The 12,143-nt window shown below is 46.0% G+C and overlaps 1 protein-coding gene across 10 annotated transcripts in view; it reads right to left on the reverse strand.

Annotated features, from left to right (window-relative positions):
- Positions 1 to 12,143, reverse strand: part of GNE (glucosamine (UDP-N-acetyl)-2-epimerase/N-acetylmannosamine kinase) — a 62,616-nt gene that overhangs the window by 5,700 nt on the left and 44,773 nt on the right. For 6 of the 10 annotated variants that reach the window (XM_061132806.1, XM_061132811.1, XM_061132807.1 and 3 more), the window contains 3 exons: positions 10,300 to 10,482; positions 7,614 to 7,730; positions 3,683 to 6,051 (listed from right to left, as the gene is read on the reverse strand). In XM_061132806.1, coding sequence (XP_060988789.1) covers positions 5,816 to 6,051; positions 7,614 to 7,730; positions 10,300 to 10,482 — 536 coding nt within the window. In that variant the 3' untranslated portion in view covers positions 3,683 to 5,815. Of the gene's footprint in view, positions 1 to 93; positions 1,322 to 3,682; positions 6,052 to 6,888; positions 7,008 to 7,613; positions 7,731 to 10,299; positions 10,483 to 12,143 lie in introns of those variants that run through there. The other 4 variants (XM_061132812.1, XR_009691139.1, XM_061132813.1 and 1 more) reach the window with 4 other exon arrangements.

Here is a 12,143-nt window from a genome sequence, read left to right on the forward strand (position 1 = left end):
GAGGTCAGTGAGGGATTTCCCTTTATCCTTTCTGGGGCTCAGGAGGCACAGCCATTGGGTGCCCACCCTGCCTTGAACTAAAACAGCTCTGAGTCTCTACTGTCTGTAGTAGGAGTCTGTGGACATTTCCATTTGAAAGGGGAGCTGGTTGGCTAAAGGTTAACCTCTCACTGCCCACTGAAGACAGAGCTGTGAGTCCCTTCACCACCCTGGACGTCTCCCCGGTGGCTCTTGTCAGTCACTATCCCTGACTGCAGGAGCCTGGGTAGTGTATTTCCGCAGGGTTCTCCCTGGGCAATAGAAACTAGTGAGACACTTGCTTCTTTGGATTCAGCCCGTAGACCGGAGTCAGGATGGCATGAGCATGTCTGGCCCTATTTCTCTGAATCCCTGTAGCACACACTGAGGTCTGTGCCATTCCTAGCACTTTGCTCATACTCCTGTTGTCAGATCCTTCATCTAGACTTTGCTGGCCAGTACAGTAGCTACAGTGGCTATTTAAATCAGTCAGAATTAAAAATACAATTCTAGCCCAAGCTCCTTTTCATATGCGCTGTGGCCACATGTAGTTAGGATGCATTTGGATTGCACAGGGCAGACTATGGAACATTTACATCATCACAGAACATCCTGGACCACACTGATCCACATAACAGGTACCTGTAGGAGACTGTACTCCATTTCAGGCATCAACACATTCACTACTTGCTCTCAGAACCTGTCACATTATAGGTGATGGATTGAGTGACTAATAAAACCGTATTTCAGAAATCCGCTAGAGTTACCTGATACTAGTTTCAGGATGCAGACTGATTTAAACACCTGTAATGCCACACTCAGGAGGTGGGTGAGCAGGGTTAGGTCTTGCCATTGCCAAGAAAGAAAGTCCACCGTCTCTTCTGTGGTAATTATGTCTGAAAGGGACAGGAATGTTTACTTTTTTGCCTATCTTCCCCTTGCCAAGCTACTTCGTTGGGCATTCCTTGGTCTGGGCTGCATTTCTGGTCTTATTGCTCTTCCTCCCCTTCAGCCACCTGAGATGGCAGTCAAGCAGTTGCTTGCTGCTGTTCGCCGACCATTTGTTGCTTCTAGGCCTTGCTAACGTCATTGAAAAGATCATAATCGGGTTTAAGAACTAGCTCAAAGGCCACTTACGTGATGCCTTTCCTTTCCCCTGAGCTCCCATGACCCTCTCTGCGTGGGACAGCTTACCTTTTGATAATGTCTTGATGGTGTCATCTGGCTTGGTTTTGCATCTCACATAGGATGGGTGTGTTGAAGGTAGATACGGCAAGTCTGACTTTGTCCAAATGAGGGGTGACTGCATCATATGACAGAAATAATGCTATGTGTTTCCAGGCTAGGTTGTAAAGGGCGACAGTTTACGGCTGGTTTGTTGGAACAAACAAGCTGATATTCCTTGAGCTGCCATGTAAAAATCTCTACCACCCTGAGGCCGCCATGCTATGAGGAAGCCCAAACCAGCCTACGTGGAGAGACCCTGAAACTGCAAGCAAAGAGAGACGCATGGCCAGCCCTATTCCAGCCCCAGCCACTGCCTAACTGCAAGCGCATCAGATGCCCTGAGTCAGAATTGCCAGGTAGAGCCTTTCCAAAATTCCTGACCCACAGAAACCATGAGAGAAAATGATGACTGTTTAAGCCTCTTAAGTTTTGAGGTGGTTTGTTCCACAGCAGTGGTAACTGAATTGTCTCTAATGCCTGCATTACCCACATGGGGCTTCATAAAAAGGAAGGAGTTGGTCCAAGAACTCACTGAATGCTCAGCGTTTAGTTTCTGCACTTGAGCAAGAAAAAATAAAAAACACCCACATTGGAAAGGAAGAAATAAAACTGCCACTATTTGCAGATGACATGACTTTATATACAAAAAACTCTTAAAAACTCCACCAAAAAACTGTTATTAATAACAACTAATAAATGAATTAAGTTGTAGGGTATAAAAACAATTACAGAAATTTGTTGCATTTCTATATACTAATAATAAATTGTCAGGAGTAGAAATTAAAACAGTCCCATTTACAACTGCATCAAAAAATAAAATACCCAGGAATAAATATAACCAACACTAAAAACTAGCAGACACCAATGAAAGAAATTTAAACAGACTTCATGCTCATGGACTGGAAGAATTAATACTGTTTAAATGTCCATACTACACAAAGCAATCTATGTGTTCAATGTAGCCTATCAAAATTCCAATGGCATTTTGTTCACAAGGATAAAATAGTCCTAAAATTTGTATGGAAATACAAAAGACCTGAATAGCCACAGCAATCTTGAGAAAGAACAAAGCTGATAGCATCACTCTCCCTGATTTCAAATCATATTACAAAGCTATAGTAATGAAAACAGTAATTGGCATAAAAACAGACACATGGATCAATGAAAAATAAATAAAGAATAAATAAACTCACACATATATGGTCAGGTAGCAGGACTACATCAAGCAAAAAAGCTTCTGCACAGCAAAATGAAAACTATCAACAAAAAGCTTACTGAAAGGGTGACAATATTTACAGATCACATAGACAGGAAGGGGTTCATATCCAAAATATATGAAGAACTCACACTGAAAAGCATAAAAACAATTTAAAAATGAGCAGAGGATTTGAATAGACATTTATCCAAAGAAGAGATACAGCTGGCCAATGGGTAAATGAAAAAGGTGCTCAATATCACTAATCATGAAAATGAAAACCACGAGATACCACCTCACATTTCTTAGGATGGCTCTTGTCAAAAAGACAAGAAGTAACAGGTGTTGGAGAGGAGGAGAAAGGGAGCCCTGTGCACTGTTGGTGAGGATGTAAACTGGTGCAGCCACTATGGAAGACAGTATGGAGGGTCCTCAAAAAATTGAAAATGAACTCCCATACGATCTAGCAATTCCAATTCTGGGTATTTATCTAAAGAAAACAGAAACACTTAACTCTAAGAGGCATATGCAGTCTTACTTACATAGTCAAGGTAATGGGAACAACCTAAGTGTCCATCAACAAATGAGTGGATAAAATGTGGTGTAAATATATATGATAGAATAGTATTCAGCCATTAAAAAAAAAAAGAAAGAAATCTTCCCCTTTGTGAAGCATGGATAGACCTTGAGGGCATTATACTAAATTAAGTAAAACATCAAACCAAGAAAGACAAATACCATATGATCTAAGTGCTATGTGGAATCTAAAAAAAAATTAAACCCAGCTCACAGAGAACAAATTGGTGGTTGCCACAGATAGGGCTGGGAGGTGGGGAGTGGGTGTAGAGGGTTAAAAGCTACAAACTTCCAGTTACAAAATAAGTTACAGGGATGTAATATACAGCGTGGCAACTATAGTTGATAATACCATAAGGCATATTTGAAAGTTGCTACTAAATTCAATCTGAAAAGTCCTCATCACAAGGAAAAAAACTCTTTTAACTATGGATTGTGATGATGTTAGCTAAACAGTGTGGTGATCATTTTGCAATATATATATTTTTTAAGTTATGTAACAATGCTTTCTATTAACAAGGTTTTTTGGGGGGAGATTGTTAAGTCAATATTAAATGCCTTAAAGAAGTTATATGACCTTCAAATAGTAAGGAGTATAACAAATCTCTTTGGGAGGGAAATGTTTTTAGCTAATAAGCTAATTAAGAACAAAACAAAATAGAAAAATGTCAGGATTTCCACAAGGAAATAATTTATTTTTTCTTTAGAATTTGGCTCAGAACAGTAACATAAAAATATTTACATTAAAATAAATTAAAATGATCATTTTAGCTTGTCGTAATAATTATGTTGGAATATATTAGCTTTTCCATGAATTTAAAAACTGAGATCTGGTTTTATAGATTCAGTACCATTCTTCCAAATATTTGGTATAACTTGATAGCAGTGCAACTGTCTGGTATATACAGTGGTTGTAGATTTCACCAAGGAACAACGGATGCCCCTTCACAGTACACTGACTGGCCCCAGACACTGGTGGTCAAGCCATCAAGCTTCCTTCCCAGGAATCAACGTGGAATGTTTCAACCAGGACCTGGAGATTATTTCAGAGCTGACACAGTTCTAGGAATCAGCCAACCTCTTTTCACATTAACCCACCAGGAAGGAAGGAATTCAAATACAATAATCTTGATTCCTTCATATGTGAACAAGTGAAATATGTTGTAGAAACCTTCAAGTTTTCCTAAAATAATAAATCTTAAAAACATATGCTAATTTTTAGATTGTCTAAAAGTACCCATAAAAACCTGTCACTAGACGAAATACTATATTGGCAAAATTTCCACAGCATACAAGAATATTTTATTAAATTCACCACTGAGAGTGTCAAGGATAAAGCAATTCATTTGCTACTGAGATACTATGAAAGCTTTCGGTAGCCTGGAATAAATCAGAATATATTTGCACTTTGGAAGATTTTGATATGAATAGAGCTTGTGTAGCTTAGCAGAAAAAGCACAGAGGGACCCGCCTCAAACCTTATCTTTAAGACTCATTAGCCACGTGGCTCTAGGCACACCACTTAAGACTTAGTTTGGGGTTCTATAAAATGGGAATTAAAACACCTACCTTACTGGTTGTGAGAATTTAGAATAATGTATATGAAGCACCAAGTTCAGAGCCTGGCACACAGTAGGCACTTAATAAGTGGTGGCTATTAGTATTTCTTCCAGGTTGAAATTGATAGCAAGAACCTTGGCCTCTGTATCTTGACACCAGTACAGGCATGGAATCGTTATTTAGCCAGAATCCAGATTCACAGATGTGGGCTCTGGGCAAAAGTGAAGTCGCTCAGTCGTGTCTGACTCTTTGTGACCCCACGGACCGTAGCCTACCAGGCTCCTCCGTCCATGGGATTTTCCAGGCAAGAATACTGGAGTGGGTTGCCATTTCCTTCTCCAGGAGATCTTCCTGACCCAGGGACTGAACCCAGGTCTCCCGCCTTGTAGGCAGACCGTAAGTCTGAGCCTCCAGGGCTCTAGGTATATGACGCACAACAGACCCTGCCTTTATCAGTACTCCAGCCATATTCAACACCATGTGAAAAGCTGCTGAAGAGAGACGCCTGTTCTCAGCAACAAAGATCCTTCTGGGGTGGTTAATCTCCTTTCAGAGGCTAAGTCCTAGTGGCTTCTCAGCAGTCCTTAAGAAGATAAGGACAAGGTCCCTTAAGGCCACTGTAATTCAGACCCCAATCTACAGTTGCTCAAGATTCTGAGAGAGTAATAGCAAACGACATCTTTCAGCAAGTGACGTACGGCAGTGAGAGATACGCCTGATATCTTGATTGTGGCCATGATTTCATATAGATGTCAAAACTTACCGAATTGTGCACTTAAAAAAATACCTCAATAAAACTGCTTTTTAAGAGTTTACTTAAGCCTTTTGTGGTGGGATTTCTTTCCATTCCCTGACTGGATCCCTTTCTGTGTTCTGAATTTAGGGTCAGAGGAGGAAGGATTAATAACTCAAAACTCCAGTATCAAGGTGCCGCCCCAAGCAAGGCCTGCAGGTCTGAGTGGTACATCTAGTGAACGGAGTCCTAAGGCACCCTTGGCTACTCCTGTAGCTCCTTCTGGCACAGAAGAGTGTGACAAGGTTTGAGCTGAAATAACCCCAGGAGGAGCAGCATCTACAAAATCAGGTTGGGAAAAGTGACTTTGGAGGAGGAGACTAAAAGCAAACACTTCTCTGCCGTAGTCACCTGCCAGATTGCCTAGTAAGAAATGCTCATCTAGGAGACAACCTGGCTCCACCAAGGAGCTCTCGCATCTCTGTCCTTGTGCACTCCTGGGAGGCCTAGTAGATCCTGCGCGTCGTGTAGTCCAGAACCATGCTGGCGGCGCCGAGCAGAGCAGGTTCCACCAAATCTGAAACCACCACGTCCACGTCCTGAACCGAGGACAAGGCCTGCTGGCGGATGACGTCTTTGACAGTGTGGATGTAGTGACTGGCTAGGACTCCAGAGAGGATCACAAGGGAAGGATTCATAGTGTGGAGGATGTTCACAACCCCAAGACCTAAAGCTGTTCCAGCTACAGGAAAACAAAAATTAAAATAAGTTTTTGGGAGAGAGCCCAATCCAAAGTCAAAGAGGAATGTGAAAAGGGCACTAGCCAGGAATAGTTCACCTACACGGCCTCATGGGAAGCAGCGCTTTTACAGCTGTTTATGGACTTTGCTGGTGATCTAGTGGTTAAGAATCCGCCTGCCGGTGCAGGGGACACAATTACGATCCCTGATCTGGGAAAATCCCACATGCCACAGGGCAACTAGGCCCATGTGCCACAACAGCTGAGGCTGCGCTGCAGAGCCCATAAGCCGCAGCTGCTAAGCCCATGCATTGCAACTGCCGAAGCCTGTGTGCCCTGCAGCCCGCACTGCCCACCAAGAGAGGCCACTGCAATCAAAAGCCTGCACGCTGCAACTCAAGAGAGCCTGAGCCGCAGCGAAGACCCAGCAGAGACACAAGGGGAGAGGGAGACAGTGCTGCAGACGGCCCAGTCAGGGGACGGGCAGGGGGCCCACACAGACCGTTCTCCAAAGATGACACGCAGACGGCAGCGAGCACATGAAACAGTGCCCAACATCGCTCATCACTGCAGAATGCAGATCAAAGCCACAATGAGGCGTCACCTCACACCAGTCAGAATGACCATTATCAGAAAGTCTGCAAACAGTAAATGCTGGAGAGGGTGTGGAAAAAAGGAAATCTTCTTGCACTATTGGTGGGAATATAAACTGATAGAACCACTACAGAGAATAGTAAGGAAGGTCTTTTAAAAACTAAACATGGAGAACAGTAGAAGTTCCTTAAAAAACTGAAGATAAAACCACCACGTGACCCAGTAATCCCGCTACTGGGCACGTACCCTGAGAAAACCATAATCGAGAAGACAAATGGACCCCAGTGTTCATTACAGCACTGTTGACAACAGCCAGGACAGGGGAGCAACGTAGACGTCCATCAGCGGACGAATGGATAAAGGCACTGCGGTACATAAATATAGCAGAATATTACTCAGCCATAAAAAGGAACAAAATTGAGCCAGTTGTAGTGATGTGGATGAACCTAGAGTCTGTCACAGAGTGAGGTCAGAAAGAAAAATATCATAGATTAACGCATACATATGGAATCGAGAAAAATGGTACTGATGAACCTGCTTGCAGGGCAAGATGCAGACACAAAATGGATCTGTGGACACGAGGGGTGGGGAGGGGAGAAGTGGGACGCATTGACATGTATACACCACCACGTGTGAAATAGCTGGTGGGAAGCTCAGCTCCTGCTTTCTGATGACCTAGAGGAGAAGGATGGGGGGAGTGGGAGGGAGGGGAGATACATATATACACACTTAGAGCTGATTTACACTGCTGTACAGCAGGAAATAATGCAACACTGTAAAGCATTTATACTCCAATTAAAAAATAAAAAGGCAATGCTACCAAATACCTTGAATGCAATTCCTTGTTGTCTCAGTAAGCAGAAAAATTACCTCTGGACAGACACGACAGAACACTGATCCTGAGGCCGGCTGGGCACCTGCGGGCGCTCCAGGCTCCCCCCAGGCAGAGCTGCCCAGGGCCGTGTGCTCACCTGTTCTTAAGATGCTCTGGGCCTTCGCGTTGCCCAGTTTTGCAGCCTGGATGAGATGGAGTGCGCCCACAGCCTCATCTTTTGGCACAGACATCCCTTCCACCAAGAGCTGGTCTTCTGTTTGGGCAGAGGCGAGAAGGAGCAGCAGTCATTCACGAGCTGCGGCAGCCCCGTGGGAAGGCCACACTTACAACTGTGTCTGTGGGCAGCAGGCCCCCAAGTGGGAAGATGATCATCTTTTTTCACACTTGCAAAGCTTTCCGATCATCATAAATATACTACATCTACCAAAGAGGCCTTTGCTGCCTGGTTATACATCATCCAAAATTTCTCTAACTAGAAAATCCTCCCTCGCTTCTCCATTCTGTATTAAACAGTCGTGAAGTGTTTTTTCCTCCAAATTACGAGAACTCCTCTGCATTCATCCCCTTCCTTGTCTAGCTGAGATGCCAGGCCGCTGCCAGTGCCCCACAGCAGGAGGGCCCAGCGCCTCAGAAGCTGACAGGCCTGGGTTCAGCTGTCAGCTCCGCCGGCGCCGGCTGTGCCACCTTGCCCACATGCGTCACCTCCACACATTTCTCTTCTAAGACTAGGGTGACAAGGCCTACCCTCGCAGGATTCCAGCTGCTGGCCAGAGGAAATGCTAAATGAATGTCTATATCTCTGTTGTTATCTACCCCGACGCTGCCAAGTCACCAACCTAGATCACTCTCCCTCCTCATCGGCTGTTGCTCCGTCTCTGATGGGAGAAAATCCCAACCAAGCAGACGGTTATCTAGACAAAAGCTGGGGGCTTCCTATCTTCAGGGGCCCTCACAGCTGCCCTGCCCACCCTGCCATTCCCCTTCATAGCCCTTCTCAGCCTTCATCTCCTCAGACTGTCCATCCCTGCCCCCACTACCGGTACCTCTGACCTTAGACAGAGGACACCTCCAGGCAGGAGCTCCCTTACTCTCCTGCCCCTGCCTGTGAACAGGGCTGTGTTCTCACACCCTGGCTCCTCTCCTCACACCCTCCACTTGGGCTTTGCAGCTCACTGCCCCCTGCCTCCCCAGGGGCCTTGTAAGGGCTCCCCCATTGATCCTCCCCTGTGTTCTCAAGGCTCACTTCTGCTCCCACTGTCTCCTTGCGCCCTCGCTGTCTCCTTTCCACCCATGCGAGCACCCAGATTCCTTGCCCTCGAGGCATCCTTCCCTCCTTTTCAGGGTAGTCCGTTTTCTGCTCCCACTGCCTGACCAAACTTCTTTAAGATAAGCATTTATCCCCATGAGGGCAAAAACTGATTCTTGGGGGCAAAAAACTCTTTTTTTTTTTTTTTTTTTTAAACTTCTCTTTTTATACAGAGAGTACATAAACAAACAACGTATCTGCGGTATTCGAGTTTCCTGGGGTGGAATGATCAGGAAAAAGTGTCCAAGCACTTAGACTTCTTAGGGGGGGTGGTGATACAAATGAGGTGGAAAATCACAGTTTTCAGGGCTCCAAATGGTGCCCGTCCTCAGGGTCAAACCAGTGAACTTTCCGGTTTCCCTGTCGTCAGCACTTGACACTGCCCACCGCTCTCTCCCTTTTGGTTCCTGTGGCTTGACCCTCTCCTGGTTTTCCTCGCTGCCTACAAGTACTGACGTTTCGCTGGATTCCACCCTCAGTTCATCTCACTCCAGGTCTCACTCACAGGCTTAAGAACCACCTCAATGCCAAGGACTCCAAGTCCAGCCCCATCACCTCTCCTGAGCATCACGTCCCAGTGGCCAGCTGCCTTCTGCGCACTGCTGCTGCACACCCCCCTGGTTCCCAACCATCATCTTCTGCCAGACTGTCCCTTCTCTTATGTTCCCAACCAAACACTGCAAGTCACACACAGCACTGTCCCCCCGAAAGCCATCCTCCATTCAACTATCACTGTCTTCCCAGAAAACAGAAGTTTGGTGAACAACCTAAAATTCAGATCTGTCTTTTTCCCTAAAATTTTTTAGTGGCTTCTCCAATTAGCTGCTGGTCCTGGCAAACCTCTGGCTACACTATACCCTGCCTTGCCATTATGCACCAACACCTCTGTTTCCTATGCTTGGAAGTGCTGCCTGGCTCATCCAAACTTGCCTCAGTAATTCGATTTACCCTCTGACTTTCAACTAGACAGCCTAAGGCTCCCTTCCCTATATGGAGAGGGCTGGGGGGCGGAACACTGGTGTGCCTCCTGTATGCGTCTATGCTCCCTGGCCATCATCCTCAGTGCCCTTGACACACCATATTGTAATGACATTAAATGGTTCCCTCTTATATTAGACTGGAAACCATCCTGATTTTTATAACATGTCCAGAAACAGCTATAATTCAAAAGACCTCACAGACTTGAAAAATTGTGTATGTTTATCCATTTACTTTTCCATTAAATCTGTATTAAGATACCCAACCTGTGCTAGGGGGTGAGAAGACAAAAATGAAAGCAATCTCCCCTGCTCTCCTGGAGCTCAAGACCCTAGTCCCTGTCCACTGCTGGAGGGGAAGAGTGTTAATCGGGGTCAAGACCAGGGAGGCTCTGAGCTTCAGTATGCGGAGTCCTGACTTTCCTCTAGGGAGTGAAAAGCTTGAAAGTTCTGGCTTCCAGCATTCAGCTCTTTTTGGAGTATCTACTTCGAAAATATCTACCACTTGGCTATTTATCCCTTAGGTGAAAGAAACCCACCGTCATGTAGCTTTTTGGCTTCCCGCTGCAAGGCCATTCCGGAGGCGTAGGCTTCAATACAGCCGTGGCTTCCACAGGAACAGTCAGGCCCGTCCAGGGACACCACGATGTGGCCCAGCTCTGCAGCACAGAAGGAGCTGCCGTGGATCAGTTCATGCTGATGGATGATGCCCCCGCCAATCCCTGCGGTGAGAGACGCCAGTCACTGAAGCGGCTCTGCGCCCGACACAGAAAGCTGAGCCCTGCCTCCTGTCTACCAGGCTTAGGACGTGAGGTCCTGTGTGGCGCCTACTTCCTGAAACAGCTAAAACTTTACCAGGCACCAAAACTCCACCTGGAATCCTTTTGGATGGAAATGTTTAGCTGATCCTCTGATGCCCTGTGTTGCATCTGCTTGGAATCACTGTGATTTCAACTTGGTTCTCACCCAGGTCTTCTCTAGCACTCAAGTGAGAGCCTAGCAGCCACGGAAGCACATTGCTCACAGGCAGGCTTCCAAGGTGGCTCTGATAATGCGTCTTCTCATGGTTCTCCTGCTCTGCTCCACTCTTCCCACCGCCTCATTCCTGTGTCTCAGAGTCACCTCCAAAGTAAAATACCCACACCAAACTCCTGCCTCAGGCTCTGCTTTGGGGGAAATCCGAGATAAGATAAGCTTTTTAAAAGGTTTCATACACCACCTGCTTTTTTTTTTTTTTTAAACACCTGCTTTCTTAAACAGAATATTAAATAGTTTTGGCTCTTCTTAATGCCACCTTGTCTAAAAATGTATGATTCAACAATTATGAATATCAGTGAATTTCTTTTGTCATGGAGCTGAGGAGTTAGAAAGGGCCTTCTGCCTGAATGGGTGCTGCATTTTAGAGCTGCCCTCTCTTACTTTCTGTGGCGCCTACTCCTCAAGCCGCACTCCTCTCTGCAGGGTATCACTGGAGAAAAACGGCAACCCACTCCAGTGTTCTTGCCGGGAGAATCCCAGGGACAGAGGAGCCTGGCGGGCCATGGTCCATCTGTCACAGAGTCGGACAGGACTGCAGCGACTAGGCGCGTACTCCTCTGAACTGGGGAGTGACATCCGAGCTGTCAACACCACGTCTGAGACTAAGGGCACGACCCGCGTGGGGAGGGGGTCTGACGTGGAGGTGAAGAACACACAGGGTTTGCAGTGAGGAACGCGTGAGACCGAGTGTCGCCTCCAACACTGACTGGCTGAATCCGTTCCTCGTTTAAAAAACGAATTGGAACATCAGCAGAAGTGACCAAGTAGGAACTCCAAAAGTCCACCCCTCCACTAAAGCAATGATAAACTAGTAAAAACTGTCAGAATCAACTCTTTTTGGAACTCTGGAAACTAACCAAACATTTACAGCAAACAGGGGAATTGAGAGAAAACAGCTGAATCTTAGGGATTTCTGGCATTTCCTGGTCCCATCACCCCCACCCTTCACCTCCCAGCTTGGCAATGGCCATGAGTTACAGACTACATTCCCAGTACGGACAGCAACACTGGAGGGAGGAGAACGAACTAGTCTCAGAACACTGGGGCGGTTTGTTTAGACCTGCTTGGTGGCTCCCGGAGGACGAGCTCAAAGGGCTGGTCTCTATCTCACCCTCCTCAGAACTTTCCCAGGGCTGAGGGCCTACCCAGGGGGCACTTGTCAAAGACATTTAAAGGCAAGATAGACTTATTAGTTTCTGCTGCTTAGGGCAATGGATGATAGTTGTGACAAACCAAAGAGAGTGGGAAGAAAAGCTGGGGAACCAGCAGTGAGAAGCTCTGGGGAATAAGGGCTTTGAAGAGCTCTGACGATTCCTGGCAATTTAGAAGGTCACATTCATGCCCA

Source organism: Dama dama, chromosome 29, assembly GCF_033118175.1.
Source record: "Dama dama isolate Ldn47 chromosome 29, ASM3311817v1, whole genome shotgun sequence".
Lineage (NCBI taxonomy): Eukaryota > Metazoa > Chordata > Mammalia > Artiodactyla > Cervidae > Dama > Dama dama.